Source organism: Hippopotamus amphibius, chromosome 4 (genome assembly GCF_030028045.1).
Source record: "Hippopotamus amphibius kiboko isolate mHipAmp2 chromosome 4, mHipAmp2.hap2, whole genome shotgun sequence".
In the NCBI taxonomy this organism is placed as follows: Eukaryota; Metazoa; Chordata; class Mammalia; order Artiodactyla; family Hippopotamidae; genus Hippopotamus; species Hippopotamus amphibius.
In genome coordinates, this window is record NC_080189.1 from 38,900,374 (window position 1) to 38,919,998 (window position 19,625).

General features: G+C 37.0%; 1 protein-coding gene across 3 annotated transcripts in view; it reads left to right on the forward strand.

The window, feature by feature from the left end:
• IMMP2L (inner mitochondrial membrane peptidase subunit 2) overlaps nucleotides 1-19,625 on the forward strand; it is an 875,861-nt gene that overhangs the window by 43,059 nt on the left and 813,177 nt on the right. For all 3 annotated transcript variants that reach the window (XM_057730837.1, XM_057730838.1, XM_057730839.1), the window contains exon 3: nucleotides 6,688-6,824. In XM_057730837.1, coding sequence (XP_057586820.1) covers nucleotides 6,690-6,824 — 135 coding nt within the window. In that variant the 5' untranslated portion in view covers nucleotides 6,688-6,689. The remainder of the gene's footprint in view (nucleotides 1-6,687; nucleotides 6,825-19,625) is intronic.

Consider the following 19,625-nt stretch of genomic DNA (forward strand, 5'->3'; position numbering starts at 1 on the left):
TCATTTTTTTCTTTTCAGCTTTTCTTGTGAATTTTTTTTTTGCAATTCCAGCTCTTATCTTTCTTTTCTTTTTTTCCCAATGTCTATTATATAAATTATTCCAGTGGTCCAATTTTGTTGCTAAATCATGTATTTCTTATATTCTGCTTAAAAATAATTCTCAAAATACCTGAGACAGTCCTGGTGTTGGCACTCCATAATTCTTGTTAATTGGCCAACATTAGGAAAGATGATCATAGCTAACCCCTCAAATCTTAGAATAAAATTAGATTCAAAGCAGAACAAAACTGTCACTCTGGATGTTAGGTGTCCGATTACTTAGAAGATAGGCTTTATAGATTTTATTTTTTAGTATAACTTTCTTTATGGTTTATTTATTTATTTTTGGCTGCATTGGGTCTTTGTTGCTGCACACGGGCTTTCTCTAGCTGCGGCAAGTGGGGACTACCTATGGTTGCGGTACGCACGCTTCTCATTGAGGTGGTTTCTCTTACTGTGGAGCACTGGCTTTAGGCAAGTGGGCTTCAGTAATTGTGGTTCTCGGGCTCTAGAGCGCCAGCTCAGTAGTTGTGGCGCACAGGCTTAGTTGCTCCGCGGCATGTGGGATCTTCCTGGGCCAGGGATCAAACCTGTGTCCCCTGTATTGGCAGGCGGATTCTTAACCACTCTGCCCCCAGGGAGGTCCCTATATGTTTTACTGTATGTGATGGACATCCTTAAGTCTCTTGCCCTTTTTTGGTTTGTTATCGCTAGTGCTTTTCTTTGTACACGGCTAATGCTTTTATCTGAAGAAATACCTTTTAATTGATGATTTAGCCATTGTACATTACGCATGTGTTCAAATGCTAGTTTTATGGATTTTTTTTCCTTCATATAAATGTTTATTTCAAAAAAAAAAAAAAACACCCCACACATATGAACATTTTGAACTTCCAAAACACCCTGCGAGTTTTCTCACCTGAAAAAATTGTGGCTCAGGAAGATGAAGTAATTTGTCCAGTCACATGATTGAATCATGATTTGAACTGAGGACTTTTGGATTCACAGTACATCACCTTTCCACTGAGTTTTCCTGTTTGCTGATGCTGCCTCTGCAGAGCACTGCCAGCCTTACCTCCAACAGAGGGAGTGCTCCTCTTCCACTGAGGTAGAGGGAGAGGTGGGCATAAATGCATGAGGTTTGCAAGCTGAAGGAAGTCCTTCCCCAAAACTCAGGAAGCCTGTATAATTTGCATATCCTAATTGATTTCTGGTGGTGTTTTCTCTCTACACCAGTTGTAGTAGAACATGCCTTTGGAATTCATTTGCTTTTAAATATTTCTGACTTAAAATTGAGTATGTCAGTTTTCACCTCTCTTAGTATCCAGGTGCTCATTACTCTACCAATAGAGATTTATAATTATATCTGTCAAAGAAGCAGTTTTAGGTCAAGATAGAGGACCCTTATCTTTATCAGTCTACCAGTGTGGAGTTTTAAAATTGGGTTTCGTTGCCAGCACATGATTCACTTTATGTGTAACCCCATTGCATTTCTCCTTTTTATTACTTTTGGCTAGTTTTTCTTTGTACTTAATTTTTTCTTGCCATTTTGTCCTTTCTGAGAATTTTTGAGTGAGAACTGTTAAGTCACACAAGTTAAAAGGTAAATAATTTGATGCTGGAGCTCATATTCTAAAGATTACCTATTTTTATAATTGTATCTATTTTTATATCTGTCTACTATTATATCTATCTAATATTATAATATCTATTTTTATAATATTTATTTATAATCTGAAAGTAGGAAGGTGGCCCTGAATTTTTTTTTAATTAGTATCCATCAATTGCTTTACCAAATCTGCTTTCAATGGAATCAAAATTGTTCTCATTCATCAGTTATTTTTCCCTTGATTCAGTTTAAATGTATCCTATTGTGCATGCTTAGGCTGTTTGCATAGTGAGGTTACTGGTACGAGGAGCTCCTGGAGAGACAACATGGAGGAGGGTAGCCTGATCATGTGTGGTCATCTCATTTCTTGTGATCTTGTCACAAGTCCTTTGGGAAGGAACTATGACTCAGTGTGCCTTTTTACCTTTGGTATCTTAGCGTAGTAACTAGCACAAAGTAGGCACTTAATATAAAGAATGAAAATGTAAGCTCCACGTGGCCAAGAACCACGCCTGCCTTGTTCTGCATTGTTTGCTCACCCCTTAGCACAGTTACATGGTAGGTGATCAATAAATATGTACTGACTGCATCAGGAATTGGGTGTCAGATTTGTTTGGATCCCTGCTCTTATATTCGCTGATATTCATAGCTTGAATTTACAAATAAAATCTTGATTTGGTTATCCAAATATACAGGCTGATTTCTGTGATCGAAAGGTTCCATTTTATATGATACTGCTTTGTAATTTATTGTTTTTCTCTTACCTTCAAACCTGCCACACAATTTTAAAATAGTTTTTATAATAAGGATGACTTGAGGTATATTTATTCACCTGGTTGCTATGGATGAGTGATTAGTGACTTTGTATAAGCTGAAATATATGCAAATTTAAGAGTGATTTTAGGTGAATTCATGCATGATCAAACCATAACATGTTGTGAGAGGAAAGAGAGGTATTTAAAGTACAGGTCATTCATTATGTGGCTGAAGTTAGTATTACTGAAAAACCTTTTACTTGCCAGTGTTTTATACTAGGTGGTAAATGGGATTTCAGTGAACTCTGAAAGCTTATTTAAAAATATTCTCAGTGTATATACTTCAGCAATGAACCAGGTGTGCCTTTTACTTAAGCAATAATTTTCTCAGGAGCAATGTGTTGAGCCTAAATGACTTGCATGGTTCCTAGAAGAATGAGGTTACTGATAAATATTATTCCTTTTTTGCCAGGGATGATCACATTATTATTGCTTAAAGGAAATTTTGTCAGAGGGAGCAGACACTAGATGCTTATTAGTACGGTAGTGTTAAAATGTTTTAAGGTGTGAACAAAAGACCGGATCATCCCAATGGTTCTTTATAGAAAATGAAATGCATTAACTTTAACAAAATGTGAATGCCATAGCACTTTAAACATTTTATTTGATGTGATTTGACATAGAAGTGTAATATTCATTTCTTCATTTATGTATAGCATTAGTATTGTAATGATGGTTAGAAGCTTCTACAGGGGTTTTATTACGAGGTAGAGGTGTCATTCACAATGCAGGTAGGACAGGACTGTACTGAGCCTTTGCTTTTGAGCCTCTGAAAATAGTGACCCCTTATCTGTAAGGTAGCTTTTATTTTTCCCCTTGGCTTGGGGCAGAATCTGCACGCCTTCAGATTGGCACACCTCCCACATGCTCTTTGAGAATCTCTCAGTAGAAAAATATTTGTCCTGACTGTTGTGCAGGAGATGGCGGCAGTGCCCTGGTAAGCCGTGGAATTGTGAGAAGGGAAAGGGCAGTGGCTTTCAGGTCTTTACCTGCATTTAAAATGTCCTTTTACGTAAATTGCACTAGTTCTTACTTCCTCTCTGCTTCTCTTTTTAACTGGTTGTTTAATAAAAGCAAAGTTTTTTTTTTTTTTTCCATTTCAACATTAAAAAAAACCTCAAACCTAAAAGACAATGTAATATCTCTTCTTATTCAGTAATAATCTAAGTGCTTTTCTTAATTTTATTATCTTCTCAAAGTCCTGGAGAAACAATCGAAAAATGTATAGGAATATTTAATGTTCGCCCTACAGAGGATCTTAGAAATTGATATCTAACCCCTTTCTTTTTATAGATGAGGAAACTGAGGCCCAGAAGTGAATTAATCAAAGGCACGCAGCTAATTATAGACAGAGAGGATGCCACCTCAGAGCCCCTGACTCTTGATACCATGCTCTTTCCTGGCTGCCACAGTGCCTAAAGGGAGTAGCAGTATGGCGGGGAGTTTATATTGGGAAAGAAATAGAGGTGCAAAATTCCGGGAATCTGAATTTAATGCAACTTGTGTTAATGTATTTTTCCCCCTTAATTTACAGTGTAATCATGAATGCTACCTTAAAACTGGGATAACTGTGGCATCATTGTATTTGAAAGCTTTCCTAGTGTCTATCCTGCTGGTCTGTCTAGTTATTTACTAAAGGTCCGTGCATGCAGAGCACGGGGAACAGCAAAGAGAACACATTGTATTTTCGTTCTGTCATATGTTTGCTAATTTTATTCTAAGAGCCACAGATGTGTAGAAGCATGTTTTTCTATTTATATTTGTCCTATCCTTTTTTTGTGTGTGTGTGTATAAATCCTCTGGTTATCTAAGTCTGTTTGGCCTGGTCATTAAAATATATTTAAGCAAGCATAGGTTTGTGTGTTTAAAGCCAGCTTATTAATTACTTAAAATAGTCAAGTGGTCAGGTAGGTTGTTACATGAATTGTCAGCATTTTTTTCCTGTTTGAACTAAAATGCTTACTATGGGTGAATAGAAAGGTGGGAATTTCTAAGGGTCTTCAAACTTTCAAGATGTTTTCAAAAGCATGTAAAATTCTGTCATACCCTGAATTGGCTACATAAAAGACTTGCAATCAGCTATAATAATATATTGATTGGTTCACAAATAGGGAGGAATCTTACTTGTTGTACTTGGAGCAGCAGAGACTGGACTGTGAAAGTGTGGTTTGTTTGTTGTGATGGGAAAGAGATCAAGACTAGTTTTACCCCATAGTATCTATATATTAAAGTGACTTCTTAGGACCATCTCTCTTTCTTTTTTAAATATTAGAAACCAAGTGAAGTTCAAAGAAGAAAATAGTTTATCATCTACTTTCCCAACATCTAGAATTAACCATTCTTAGCATTTTGATAAACATGCTTTTTTCTCTCTATATATATTTTAATAATTATTCAAGTGATATATGGGTGTTTATTAAATGATTTAAACAATACTGCAAATAACTTTTAAATGCTTTTATATGCATACATTTATATAGAAAATATAAAGTATTGTTTCTTGTTAATTTTAAATGATATTATACTATATATTTAGCTGTCTTTATATCCTCTGCACTTAGCACTGGTGTTTAGCAGGCAATAAATATTTACTGAATTAAAAATTAACATAGTAAAGTTTGTGTATATTCCATCCAAATTGAACTTCTTTTAGTTTCTTAAATAACCATGTTTTATTTTGCTCTGAAGACTTCCATACATGCTGTTCCTTTTGCCTGAAGTGCCCAGGTCTCACCTCAAGTTCCATCTCCTTTGAGAGACCTTCCTGAATCATTTTCTGATGGATAGATGGATAGACTTCCTTGCTCCATGTTCCCAGGCCCCAGGAACATTGACCCATTTTAATGCTCATTTCTATTGGAAATATTTAGATATTTGTTTAAGGGCAGTCTTCCCTGGCACTTTGTAACTCCTTGAGAGCAAGGACCATATTTACTTTTCAATCCTGTATCCGTAGCACCCAACTTATGACCTTGTACTTATTAGAAGTTTGAGAAATTGTATTGTGAGCATGTTTTTAGTACTTTGGAATGTAATCCAAGGGAATGACAGAATAACAGTGCTTAGATAGGTCACAACTACCTCTTGACACTTTTCTTATCTGCTCTCCTCTCCCCCACCCTTGCCCATCCATTTTCAATCCTGTCAGTTTAACCTCCAGAATAGGTATGTTAAGTTTGCCCATTTGGTCCATGTCCACCATCACTACCACCACCATAATCCATCCTACCATCATTTATCTTCCCCAGCCAGGAAGATTCTTCATTTGTTGCACTGAGTTTGGCTCCATTGGGTCTGCTAGGGTAGTAGCATATCTTGATCTCTATTTTGTTTTTCATTGCTTGAGACAGTTAAAGGATTGTCTTAGCCCGAGGAAATCTGAAAATTAATCAAGTGGTTGTAGAACTAAGTGAGGGTTGATAATTATCTGTATTGAATTCGTATGCAGTGATTTTTTTTTTCTTGATTTCTTGTAGATTTCATTGTTGTATTAGTTAGGATTAGTTTGGCTGCTTTAACATAGGCCCTGTAGCATTGGCTTAAACACGATGGAAAGTGATTTACCTCTTAATTAATAGCTTGAATATAAGCAATTCAGGGCAGTTACAGTGCCTCCGTGCTGGGGACCTAGGACCCTTCTATTTTCTTGCTTTGCTGTCTTTAACTTGAGATAGCTACTCCTGTTCCTACAACCACCTTGTTATCTCAGGTATCACAAAATGGGAACAGGAAGTGTAGGGCATGCTTCTTTTAAGGGCACAGAGTGGAAGTATATAATTTCTTCTCATATGCCATTCATCAGACCTAGTCACATGGTCACACTTAGCTGCAATGGAGGCTGGGCAGCCATATGTCCCACTAAAACTTCTATTACCACAGAAGAAGACAGGTATTGGGGCTTTAAGGAGCGTCGCCACCATAGTCAGCAACAGGGAAGGATTCACTTTTGGAATGCTTATTTTTTTTCTAAATGAATTTTTCTGAGGAGAAATTTTCTATTGAAATTAGTAAGCTACTTCAGCTACTGAAGAGAGTTAACCTGAGTTAATGTATTTGCCTTTGGGATTTTAAGTCAAATTTATTCCAAAGGTTACAGGGATGAGTGTGAAACATATTGAGATGAGGTTGCCTTTTCTTAACTCGTATTTTTCTTGGGCTGTTTCTGTGTTTTTCCCTTTCACCTCATTGAGGCTAATTTCATATTTGTTTTCTTTGTGCTTTTAGGGATGGCACAGTCTCAAGGCTGGGTGAAAAGATACTTCAAGGCCTTTTGTAAAGGCTTCTTTGTGGCGGTGCCCGTGGCAGTGACTTTCCTGGATCGGGTTGCCTGTGTGGCAAGAGTGGAAGGAGCTTCAATGCAGGTGAAACTAATATGACTTTGTTCTTTAAAGCACATGCTTCACTGTTTCTCAAGCACTTGAAACAAGATTTCTGTGTGTTATCTCTATGCTGGAAACTGAAAGGTTTTAAAAAGATCTTGAGGGCTTCCTAGGTGGCGCAGTGGTTAAGAATCCGCCTGCCAATGCAGAGGTCACGGGTTCGATCCTAGCTCCAGGAAGATTCCACATGCCGCGGAGCAACTAAGCCCGTGTGCCAAAAAAAATAAAAAAATAAAAAATAAAAAAAATAAAAAGGTCTTGAACTGAAATTTAATGTTACTAAATTTCTTTATAAGGTCTTCTAATGTAATCATATTAAAATCAGAGCAGAGGTGAATAAAATTAATTATCAGATAGTTCACTGTAGTTGTTTTTTTTTCATTTTTTAGGAATTGGAGATGCTAAAGAAATTTAACTATGTGATACCATTTTTTTTGTGGCTGTGGCTTAAGATTTTAAGATTTTTAAGTTATCTATATTTGAATCCATACTTCAATATCCTGTTAAGATAAAATTATTAGTACTGTTGCAAGGTGGATTTAGCTCAAATTCCGTTACTCTGTTGTTACATATACACTCACACACTTCTGATAGGTAGAAAAGTCTAGAGCAGTGATCTCCGATATTCTAGTGTGTTCTTTAAGCATGTTGCTGATTGAAAAGATTAAATGCTATTTACATTGGAAGAACTTTGGAGTGGAGATTTCTAAAAGTCATATGCAAATAGTCTTCTGGAGTAACTTAGAGAAAACTTGATTGTTCTAAAGCTGATGTCTGGAACCTAGCTGTTTAAGTAAGTTTATGTAACTAAGAAGAATTCGCATTTTGTAATATAATTTTTCTTTTGTTATTAGCATGTATGAAGTTCCTGCATTGTGCTAAATATGCGTATAAAACAATAAATAAAATGAATGTATAAGCTTCTAAGAGCTTAAAATTATACAGAGAATAGCCAGTTTACTTTTTTTCCTGTTTTTTCCTTTTTGTCTTAGAACTCGATGAGGGCATAGACATCAGCTTTGAGTATTTAGAATGAATTTCCTTTTTTAAAATTGTACTTATTGTACTCAGGTCTCTTCCTAAGTTCAGGTGGTCAGTGAGATCCTTAGAGTATGTGCTCTTGGGGTGAAGCTAAGGTTCTAAAGCAGGGCTGTCTGCATATTTACTTCTGCTTCCATCATTTGAGGGTGACTGGGGCCTTCTCTTGGGCAGGGATTCTGAGCTCAACCCTGTCAGCTTCCCTCTGGGTGGGTCACCAGCACCAAGCAAACTGGTCACTGACTTTGAATGCATTGTATTACATGGGGTACAGCAAGCAAAGGAAGAGGGGTTTACAGGTGTATGGCTTTATTTCTAAATGAAGTTTATTACATTTAACACAGATAGGATTTTACATTTCCTGCTTCTTTAATTTTGAATTCTATCAGCCTCACCTTAGACCCAGTCCTTCAGGAAAGCTAAACTTTCTTTGTTGAGCTTTTGAGTCAGATCCTTCATTCGAGATTAAAATTGCCTTCTCTGCATCCATCCAAATTCCTTTTTGGTCCCTTTAATCCCTTTGAATCCATTGACAGGTATTACCTTTTGGTAACAAATAATCATGTGAATAATGATTTTTATCCAATTTTGTTAGTACTGTCTTGCTATACAACCTTTGCTATCTGAGATAGATTTTTTTCCAGAACGCAAAACCTAACCTTGGACCTCATGATATTCCAGATGGATTCATCCTATTCCAGAGGATCATGTGGCAGTCACAGTATCCCAATCTTCATGTTTCTAGCCCAGTATATACCCCCTGAACATCTATGTTCATGGCTTTTGCTCAGAGAAAATTCACTAAAAAACACAAGGAACCGGCCATTTTAGGAAAAGACAAGGCTTATCCCAAGTGAAGAAGGCAGTTAAGAAAGTGTTAAACAGTGTCATCCTTAAATGCCAGCACTGTTGACTAAATAGTAATTTTGTTGCAGATACATTAGAGTTTCTTACATTATTCCTGGACCACTACCCTCAAGAAGTCAAATTTGTTACCTTGCAGTTTGTTTGGTGTATTATGCAGAATTTCCTTGGCTACTGGTTAGTGAAAAACAGCTTGAATTGACTTAGATCCGCAGGGGAATTGATTGGAAGGCTTATGATGTTCCTAGGAGGAAGGCAGGAGTGTGGCAATCTCAGGGACAACTGGAACCAGGGACTTGCAGGCTGCCAGAGTGCTCAGTCTTTTCCGTTTCAACGTCTGCTTCTGCCTGCATCTTGGCTTAGTTCTCTCAGATCAGCTTCCTTCTCAGTGCAGGGCACATGGCTGCTGGCAGCTCTCATGCCTTCAGATGCCCAGTTTCATCACTGGCTGAGAGAGTTTCTCCTCATGCCTTAATTTCACTTTGAAAAATCTTGAGCAAGGACTGTGATTAATTCATCTTGGGCCATATGCCTTTATCCATACAAATACAATCAACTTTGGCCAGAAGGTTAGGGTGCCATGATTGGCCCAGCTTCGGGCAGGTGCGCACCCCTAGTCTGTGGCTAGGCGGAGTGAGAAAACGACAGCATATATTTGAATCATGTTGTTCTATGGGCTTTCCTGGTGATGTAGGGGTCACACTTCCCAGAATAAGAGGGGGTGCTATTTTTGGAATAAAAGTGGAAAGGATATTCTGGGAAGAAAGGGAAAAAAAGTATGTTCATTATGATTTGGCCTATATTTTAGGAATTTTAGACTATTTTTAACTATAATAGATAATTTGTTTACACTTTCATTAGATATCACTAAATCATACTTAAAATTATTTAGGAGCAGAAAGTGCAATAATGAGATATGGTGATTAATTAGTTCAGTATAGGTGAAGAGGTCTTTGCTACTGTATAGCTTTGATGAACTGAACATGTTTAGACCATGGGGTTCAGCAGAAATTTTGACAAAATTTTTGAAAAAATTCTTGTCTTCAAATTTCTTTAATGATGCAAGTACTAAATAGTTGGCAGGATGTGCGGAGCTCTCTGGAAGTCCCTGAGCTTCCTGCAAGGAACACAACTGCTTTTATTGACTCTGAGGCCTGAAAATTATGTCCAGGTTATTGCAGTTGGTTGATTTGTTGTGTGCAGAAGGAGTTTTCTGGATGCGTGGTGATGTCTTCTTGTACCAAGGCTTAAAAGTGTGAAAGGAAGGCAGCAAAAGCAATAGGCAAGAAAGGAAAAAAAGTGTGGAGAAGAAGAGGAAAGAAAATAACATAGATCAGTCGGGTGATAGAGGATGATGGAGAAAATTAGATGCCTGGGACACTGAGCCGGAGACAGAGTAGCACAGAGGACCAGTGATGAACAGACTCAAGACAGAAAAGTGCTCCAGTGAAGGGGCTCATGGCTCCTTTGTACAACCTCCCTTGTAATTATGCCCTTGAATGCTGACCTATCTCTGCTGCATATTTGTATGTAGCTCCGTGAGATTTGTCATCCAGCCATCCATTCTAAATCTCAGTATTCATTGAAGGAATCTGTGTGCCATCTTGAGGGCATTCCTATTGCCGTAAGTTATCAGTCTTGAACATCATTCATTGCAAAGTACTTTAGTTCTCCTGTGTATCCAGGTGGAAAGATCATATCTAGTCATTTCTGTCATTTCAAATATATGAAAAGTTTTGTGACTCAGGGGGTCATTTTGGAATATGGACAATAATAAAAGCACTGGTAACTGTGAGTTAAGAGTAAGGAGTCAATTATCAAGTGTCTGGTATGTGCAAAACTATTCTAGGTGCTCTAGGGGTAGGTGAATCAGATACAGATTCTGTCTTCAATGTACTTTTGCTTTAGCAGAGGAGGTTCAAGAATTATTAATCCTAGATGATGGATACATCTTCAGATGAGATTTAATATAGAAGATATCAAGCGGTCAGAAGTGTTTGGCCAGTGCCTGGTACATCCAGAAGTGAAAAAACTTGTTTAGTTTAGCATACTATTTTAGAGAATAGGCCTGGAAATTTTAATTTGGGACAGAGTGGTGCCAGAAAAATAATACCTTGAGCCCTTTTATATAGTTGGACACTGTATTAACTTTTATTGTGGCAACAAATAACCCCAAGATTTCAGCGGTTTATGTACCAGATCTTTATTTCTTGTTCATGGGTCTGTGGATTGATTGTAGACTAAGGGTTTGGATCAGTCTGCTTCCTGTATCTCTCACTGCGGTGCCTCTGCTGAAGAAACAGTGACAGCCTGGAGTGTGCTCTTCTCTTGGGTGATAACAGGACACAGAGGGTGAGTGGAAACACACAGAGGGTGAGTGGAAACACTCAGATGGTTTTAAAGCCTTGGTTCAGAACTGCCACCATTGTGTCCACATTCCACTGGTCAAAGCAAGTCACACAGCAAAACCCAAAGCAATTAGTTGGAAGTATATTCCACCCACAGGGAAGTCATGACAAAGGTGGGGAGAACAGGAAGAACTGTGAATAGGTAAGTACATCTACCATGGCCACTAGGATGCCAAAGACACATGATTGATTTCAGAGGTAATCTAAAAAGTTGTATTTACCTTTGAGTCTACCTAGAATGACCCTAGTCTTTGTAGTCCAAGGCTGACAAAATTGGAATAGATTGAAATTCTACGTCACTGAATTCTTGGAATGTATTGATTCAGTTAGGTGCCTTTGGGTTGGAAATAGCCCAGGGCCAGTTGGATCATCACTTTAGAGTGGCTTTTTCAAAAGGTCACTCTGCAACTTGTAGACATGCTATTTAAGAAAATCCAAGAATTGAAAGTTTGAATTTCATTAAAAGGACATATAATACCAATCCTTTGGAGTTTATTGAATAAATACTGTTATAGCAACACTGGAAATTCACTTTGAGTGACAAATTTTGCATTAGAGCTCTTTTTATCTCTTTAAAAAAACTTCTGTTGGCTTGAGATTTAAGAGGAGAAGCTCATTTTCAGGATTCCCTCTTATAAGAAATAATTTTTTTTTTTTTACTTTTTAAACACTGCTCAGTGGTTCTTTTTTGAGGTTAGGCTTTCCAGTATTAATTTACAATTCATTAGGCATCTGACTAGAAGGATAGAGGTGATCAAACATGGGAAGTCACAACTAGTTGAAGGTAAGTCATAAATGCAAATAAAGTAAATGATATAATTCAATGGGAAATAGGATTCAGTTTATGAAATATTTGATTTTTTTAATCAAGTTATATAGGCACATCCCTTTTACTGGATGAGATGTACCTTTAACAATGCTCTGCACACAAGGAACACTAGCAAATATTGTTGGTTAATGATTATTTGTACTGACCTATTCCCCTCTCATGCACATGAATCACTTCTACTGGCTGCTGAAAGGTTACCATGAAAGTAGAGGGACTTTTTTTTTTTTAAAGAAACACCACATTACTCAACATTAATTTAACTCAGGAAATGAAGACTGATATTGCATACGGTTGAAACTACAGAGGGAATTTATGTCGGTGAGATGCAATTATTCAAATTAGAAGTTCAATCGCTTACAGAGGCTTTTAGAGTAAAAAGGTGCCCTAGGAGTAGTTTAATGATCTCACACCAAAGTTTTAGATTTTACTTGAGTGAGAATGCCTGCGGCAGGGTCACAGGTTCTTATAAAAGGTGTATGCCTTCTACATGTAAAAATAAGATATAAGACTTAAAAAAGCAAGTGAAAGAAATAATTTGAAGTTATCACTGTCCTGTTTTTGTTGCAGTTGCCAAATAATTTTTATGTATATGTTATTCTCTTTCCATTTTGAATAGGGGAAAATACTTGAATACATTACACAATACTATCTCTAGCTCAGACTTCAGAGAAAGATTTATGCAGAATAGATTAGAAAAGTAGAGAATGTGAGGGGAAATAGAGCCTCATCAGCACTAAGGTCTTTATTTATCATTACCACACATTCATTGGTTCAAAATTGTCTTGACTTTTAGCTACCTGCAAATGATCCTGAAGAAGCTGGTTTGTAATAAGCCTCTTAGACCTCTACCTGGCTCTTTGTAGTCATTATCTTGTTTCCTACTGAGTTTAAAATTAAAAGTTCTGTCAAAAAAGCAAGCAAAGGGGCTGATACTCTTTCTCTCTGTCACATTTAATTAATTGATTGATTGATTGATTAGTTAATTTATTGGCTGTGCCACCCAGCACATGGGATCTTAGTTCCCCAACCAAGGATCGAACCAGCACCCCCTGCATTTGAAGGACGGAATCTTAACCACTGGAATGCCAGGGTAGTCCTTATTTTATTAAAACATTTTTTTAAACCTATAGTGGGCTTGATATACAACGGTTATGGTGGTTGTAACTATTATTTTGACATTCTGAGAAGCTAGGTACGAATGAACTGTCAAGAAAAGAGATGTGATTTACATGCTGGGATTTAAGGTAGAGTTAGGGAGTTTTACCTTACCTGCTGAATTTGCGCTTCCAAGATGCTGGAATCGCCTGGCACATATTTGCTGTGATGCTGGTTGTTCTGTGCTCTTACTCCCCTTGATTGGCTGGGGCTGACTTTGAGGGAAGCCGGAAATTAATATTAGAAAGCTTTATTGGCTTGCACGTGTGCTTTCTTCCCAAATTAATTTTGGCTCAAAAATCTCACCTGAGGTTTTTATCCCTTAGGATGTTATGCATCTTTATGTAGTTCTGTCATTAATAGAGAATTCAAATGGATCAGTTTATATTTATAACAACAAACATATGTGATACTGAAACAGTTAGTGAGTGATAACTTTATCATGTCCCTTCATGGATATTCTTCACATCCCAGGAAAGAATAACAGTGTATATCTGTTCTGTGTAGCCAGGGTTAGATCTGTTATTTAAACACTGACTTCATAACACTGTCTCTTTTTTAATGTTGAAGTAATTGTAGATTTAGAGACAAGTTGTAAGAGTGGTACAGATAACTCCCATGTGTCCTCTACTCAGATTCATCAGTTTTCAGTATTTTGCCACGTTTAGTTTATTCTCTTCCTCTTTCTCTTTCCTTCCCTCTCCTCCTCCCATATGTAACATGTAACAGATAGTATATAACATATAATACATGCATCTATATTTCTGTGTACATATATCCACGTGTATGTACGTATGTACGTGTGAGTATATATACCCACAAACATTATTGAACCAGTTGAGAGTAGGTCACATACATCATACCCCTTTAACAGTACTTCTGTATACTCTACTGAGTATACTCACGATGATTGTTGATTGGTATAGTAATGCTTTTCTTTTACAGATTTTTAAATTAAAAAAATTTAATTAAAATTTTAAATTTCATACTTTATTCAGATTCATATACATAGACCTTTTTTCTTTTAAAAATAATTTTATTGAGATATAATTGACATACATGCATAGAACTTTTGATACATTGAGATATTGATTCAAGTTCTAAACTTTACACCTGAAAAAACGGAAGCCAGACATTTGAGATGATTTACCTAAAGTTACACAGCCATTACATTTTAGAAGTGATTTGAACCAACTCTGATAATGCTTTTCATTTTGCTAAATAATAACCAGTAAAAGTTGTTCTTTATCACTGTGCTGTAATGCCTCCTCACAGGAATATTTTGTTCCATTTTGTTTTGGTTTATTGAATGATGTAATTAGTAAGTTATTTAACTTGGGGATGGTTTTATAGTACATTTGGCATTTAAACAAAGAGAAATTAAGATTACAAGTGGGAGATGAAAGATTTTTAAACTTTGGAACTCAGGTTGATGGAAGATACCCTATTTTAAACTGAAGATTATAGATTTTCTAATAAGGAATTAGACTTCAGTTTCTGGAAGTATGGCTGAGTAGACATCTTGAAAATATTTCCAATGCAGAACTCATTCAAAAGTATAAATAAAACATTAAAGATCTTTAAAAATGCATAATGACCTTGCAGGAAGGCAAGGGAAATGATCAGAGACCACAAATAAGGGCGAATACATTTCCGGAGTAGTAAGTGTGCATTAAAATAAGCAGCTGTCCTATGGACATTTGTCAAATTCTGCTCACTTAGAGTTTTGGCTTTAATGGCCACATGGGGATCAGAAGAAAACGCCCTGGGCTCTTACAAGGTAGAGAGTTGGAACAGGAATTCTGAATAAATTCAGGATCATGGAAGAGACACATCTTTAGGGAACGGATAAACTAAAAGCAGCATCTGTTGTGAGAGAAAATTCTCTAGGCTCTGAGTACAGAGGAAAAAGCCCTAATGGGGGATCGAGATTTGAATTCATATTCACTGTAACTGAAGAACCCTAAACAGAGATATTAATTTACAGTGGACAGGAGTTTAGGGCAGCCTCAAGCACCTGGCAAAAGCTGTCACCATTCCTCCTGGGCACATGCAAAGTTTGATGAACATGACCTCACAGTAAAAAATATCATGCAAGGAAGTGAGTGCTGTAAGTGAGAGTCAGTAACAACCTTTAGTAGAATCAGACCTTAAAGACTTTAGATATTAGAACTATCAGCTGTTAAATGTAGTATGTTTAAAGAAGTAAAAAAGGAAACTAAAAATATGAGAAAGCAACAAAAGATTATTTAAAATGGTCAAGCAAAGTACCATTTTTATCACTTGTGCTTTGATGTATTTTTTAAGATATAAAAATGGTATTGTGATTAGGTTAAAAATTCTTACCTTCTATGCTATGAATCTTATAAAATTTGCAATGAAGCTTATATGTATAATAGCTGAGATTTACTTTAATATGGGAGAAGGAAAAGTGGAGTGGGGTTACAGATGAAACAAGATTGGCCATGAGTTCATAATGTTGAATCTAGATGATGGATAACATGGTAGTTCATTATTCTATTCTGCCTACTTTTTAAAAAACAGGTTTATTGAGGTATAATTTACATACCATTGAATTTACCCATTCAGAGTGATTTAATGATTTTTAATAAATTTATAGAGTTGTATAGTCATCACTTTTTAGAACATTTTCAAGATCCCTCATGCCTTTTTGAAGTTAATTCTTGCTTCCACCTTGCCTTAGGGAACCATTGATCTTCTATATAGATTTGCCTTTTCTGGACATTTCCTATAAATAGAATTAAACGATATGTGGGTTTTGTTGTTGTTGTTGTTGTTGTTTTTGTTTGTTTTTTTTGGCCTGGTTTCTTTTACACTTACCATAATGTGTTTTGAGGTTTATCTATGTTGTACCATATATCAATAATTTGTACGGTTTATTGCTGAATAGTATCCTATTGTATGGATATACCACATTTTGCTTATCTGTTCCCCAGTTGATGAACATTTAGGTTGTTTCTACATTTTCATTATTGTGAATAATGATGCTGTGGACATTTGTGTACAGGTATCTGTGTAAACATGTTTTCATTTCTCTTGGGCAGATACCTACGAGTGGAATTGCTAAGTTGTATGGTACACTTATATTTAACTTTTAAGCGGACTAACACTGGGGTGGGAGGAAGTGTGCTGTCTAGCACTGCCTGCACTCTTATTCTGCCTCTTTGTTGCAGGGTCAGGGGAAGGGACGGGACCCTGCCCAGTCTCACTGCTGCCCGGTGAGGCTGGAAGTCCAGCTCCCTGCTCAGCCCGTTGACACGATGGTGTTGGGCCAGTTTTCCCTTCGGTGTTGGGCTGGATTAGGACAGGTATTATAAACAACGTTTTTTTGTTCCACTTGGCCATCCTTTTCCCGTCTTTCGGGTAGAACGTAGGCTCTTCTTCAAGCTTTTCTGTCCTGCCTGTTGGTGGTTCCTGGTTGCAGGTTTCTCCAGCATCTCATCTAGGATGCATGGGAAGCAAAAGGTAAACCCAGGGAACTCGTCACCATGTCATTCCTCAAGTCCTAAGGTCCCTAGCCTCCATTATATTTTCTTTACATTTTTCAGAGTCTTCCTGTATGTGTTAATTATGTCTGGGATGTTTTAGTTGTGAGAGGGGGCTAGGATGAATGCAGGTACACCATTTTGGTCCTAGGTTGTACTTTTTACCTTTCCTAGTAGTCAAATGTAACTGATTTCTGGCCAATGAAAAAAGGCCATAAAAGTGAGGTGCCATTTCCAGGCCTGACCCGTAACAGCCTTCTTTCTTCGTGCTCTCTCTTCTGTCTGCTGGCTGGATGCAGAGGATCCAGTTGAGGGCTTGGAGGCCACAGGAGATGGTGGATCTATAAGGTAGAAAGAACCTGGGTTTGTCAATGACTGGGTGTAGTATATCCACTCACTATTGTGTTATACACTGAGCTTTGGAGATTCTTTTTATAGGCAGTTAGCCTAGTTTGGCTATATAACAAGACTTAACACTATACCTTTTCCTCTCTGCTTTTTCTTATCTTACACTTCCTTTAAGGCTAAACTCAAGTCCTATTTTCTTCACACAACTTTCCCTAATTCCATCTTTCACTTATTTGAAATCTACAGCCCTGTAAATTTAACTTATGATTATAAATTCTTTTGTATTGTCCTCTGGTCATCTTAACTATGGGTTAATACTAATTACTTTGTAAGCTTCTAAAAGAAAGGGACCATATTCCTCTCACCTACATGTTCAAGGGGATGCTGAATAACTGCATATTAAATTTGTCCTTTGAAGCATTGAAGTGCCTGAATAATTAAACCCTACAGCAATATGATAAAATGAAATTATCATCATTAAAATTTTTTCCTTTGAATTTGAGGGTGTTTCTGCACTTTTCACCTGAAAAACTTTTAGCTGCTTGATGAATCCATCATATTCTTTATAGAAGAAATTTTCAAACCTTTTTGCCCATGACTCATATTATAGGTTTTCATTGTACACACAGACACACGACTGAAACAAAAGTTTCATGTAACAGTACTTAAACTGTAATTACCATCATTATGTGCAATACCCTCTGATATTTTCTATTCTGGTCACAACCCATTAAATAGATTCTATGACTCACTCATTGGTCATGACCTGTAATATGAAAAATGCTGCTTTATTGCTGGAGGGAGGATTGAAAGGGTGAAGCTGCTCAAATTGAGCTATAACTAAGGAGTGGAACATGTTAGCTCTTGATTCTGAAATTTTAAATGTGGGCTTGTCCTAAGGGCTTCAAGCAGTAAATACAACACCAAGGGTAAGGAGGCTCATGGTCTGAGAAAGCCCTTTTGCAGCTAGTGTGGTCCTTGGGCCTTTTTTTTATTAACGCTACTGGGTACCTGAGCCCCATTTCAGACCTGTGAAATTAGAATCACTACTATGACCTTGGAATCTGCATTGTGACAAGCTCTGTAAATACTCAAGTTTGAGAACTGGTTTTTTACAGAGAGCCCAAGCTCTTGGGTATGACAAATTGTTGGGGGATTTGCCAAAATAGGAACTGCTTTTGCTTGAAAAATCCTAATTGCTTTGGTTTGTTAAGCTTTTGAATTCTAACTCTTAGTATTTTTTAAAAATATATTTTTTATTCCCCATCCTTTTGTCTGTTGAATTACTTACCATATATTTGTGCTAGTTTTAGCTTATTGTTTCTAATCTCATACCAATTGTTATATCAATTATATTATTTTCATTTTTGATTTTCTTACTAGTTTGTAAACTTTGCTTGTATTTCTTCTCCATAATTTTACTTTTGTATTATCTTTCTACTTTATCAAAACTTAAAAAATGTTTTGCACTTTGTAGCTTTAAGAATTTTTAAAAATTTTTTAAGACATTTAAGAACATCTGTTAATTTTTAAAATTTAGTTTATTTGTTTCACCAGCTAATTGTCTTCCTTCCTTCCTTCCTTCCTTCCTTCCTTCCTTCAGTCCTTCTTCTCTTTCTTTTTTACAATATAAACCATCTTTTATTTCTGTAGTTTTAAAAATGACCAACAGGAGCAGAATGTCAGCTGAGAGAATGGCCCATTCTCTTAGGATGGGAGACCTGTAGATTTTTACAGTGATGGCTCCTCAGTGAATCATACCTCCCTCATTGATTTGTGTAGTTCCCCCACATTGACTCTGGCCATGTTACTTGCTTTTAGCCATGGGGCATCAGCAGATGTTATTCAAGTGGAAACTTGGTGAGCTTTACTTGTGACCTGGGAACATGCGAGAAGCTCAGGCTATGCTGCTAGAGGGGACACTGAAGGACAAATGAGACGTTCTGGCCAACAATCCCCAGGCAAATGCCTGACATATGACTAGGGCCATGTTGGACTTCCAGCCCCATTTGGGCCTCAGATGGTTGCAGCTACATGAGTGAGCACAGGAGAAAGCAACAGAGGATCTGCCCCACTGAGCAGAGCCCCAATTGCAGCGTCATGATCAAATAAATGGTTTTTCTTTTAAGACACAGTTTTGGAATGGTGTGTCATGAAGCAATAGGTAATTGAAACGAAAATTGCTATTATTAGTGAGGTGCTGTCATGACAAAGTTCTGAAATACGTCACATTGGTTTTGGGACTGGGTGGCAGTTGAGGTCTAGGAAAATGGTGAAAGGATAGTTGGCAGAGGCTGGAAAAATGACAAACGACTGTTAATGGAAGCTGGAGAGGTGGTGAGGAAACTGTTATTGGAGATTGGAATGATGATGACCCATTTTTATGTACTGAAACAATTTTAAAAATTGTCACTTGCAGGAACTTAGAATACAGGGGATGTGTGTACTGCCTTTGTGATCTGGCTAAGGATCCAGAAAATACTGAAATTGTCAGCTGGCTTCTGATGGCTGTGTATAAGGTCTGGGAAGAGACAAAAGCACTTAGAGCAGAAATTAGAGGAAATATAGGGTGTCCAGAAATCTCTGTGTTAGATAATAAAACTCTTTCTTTAGTAGGCTCTGGCAGGCAAAAGAT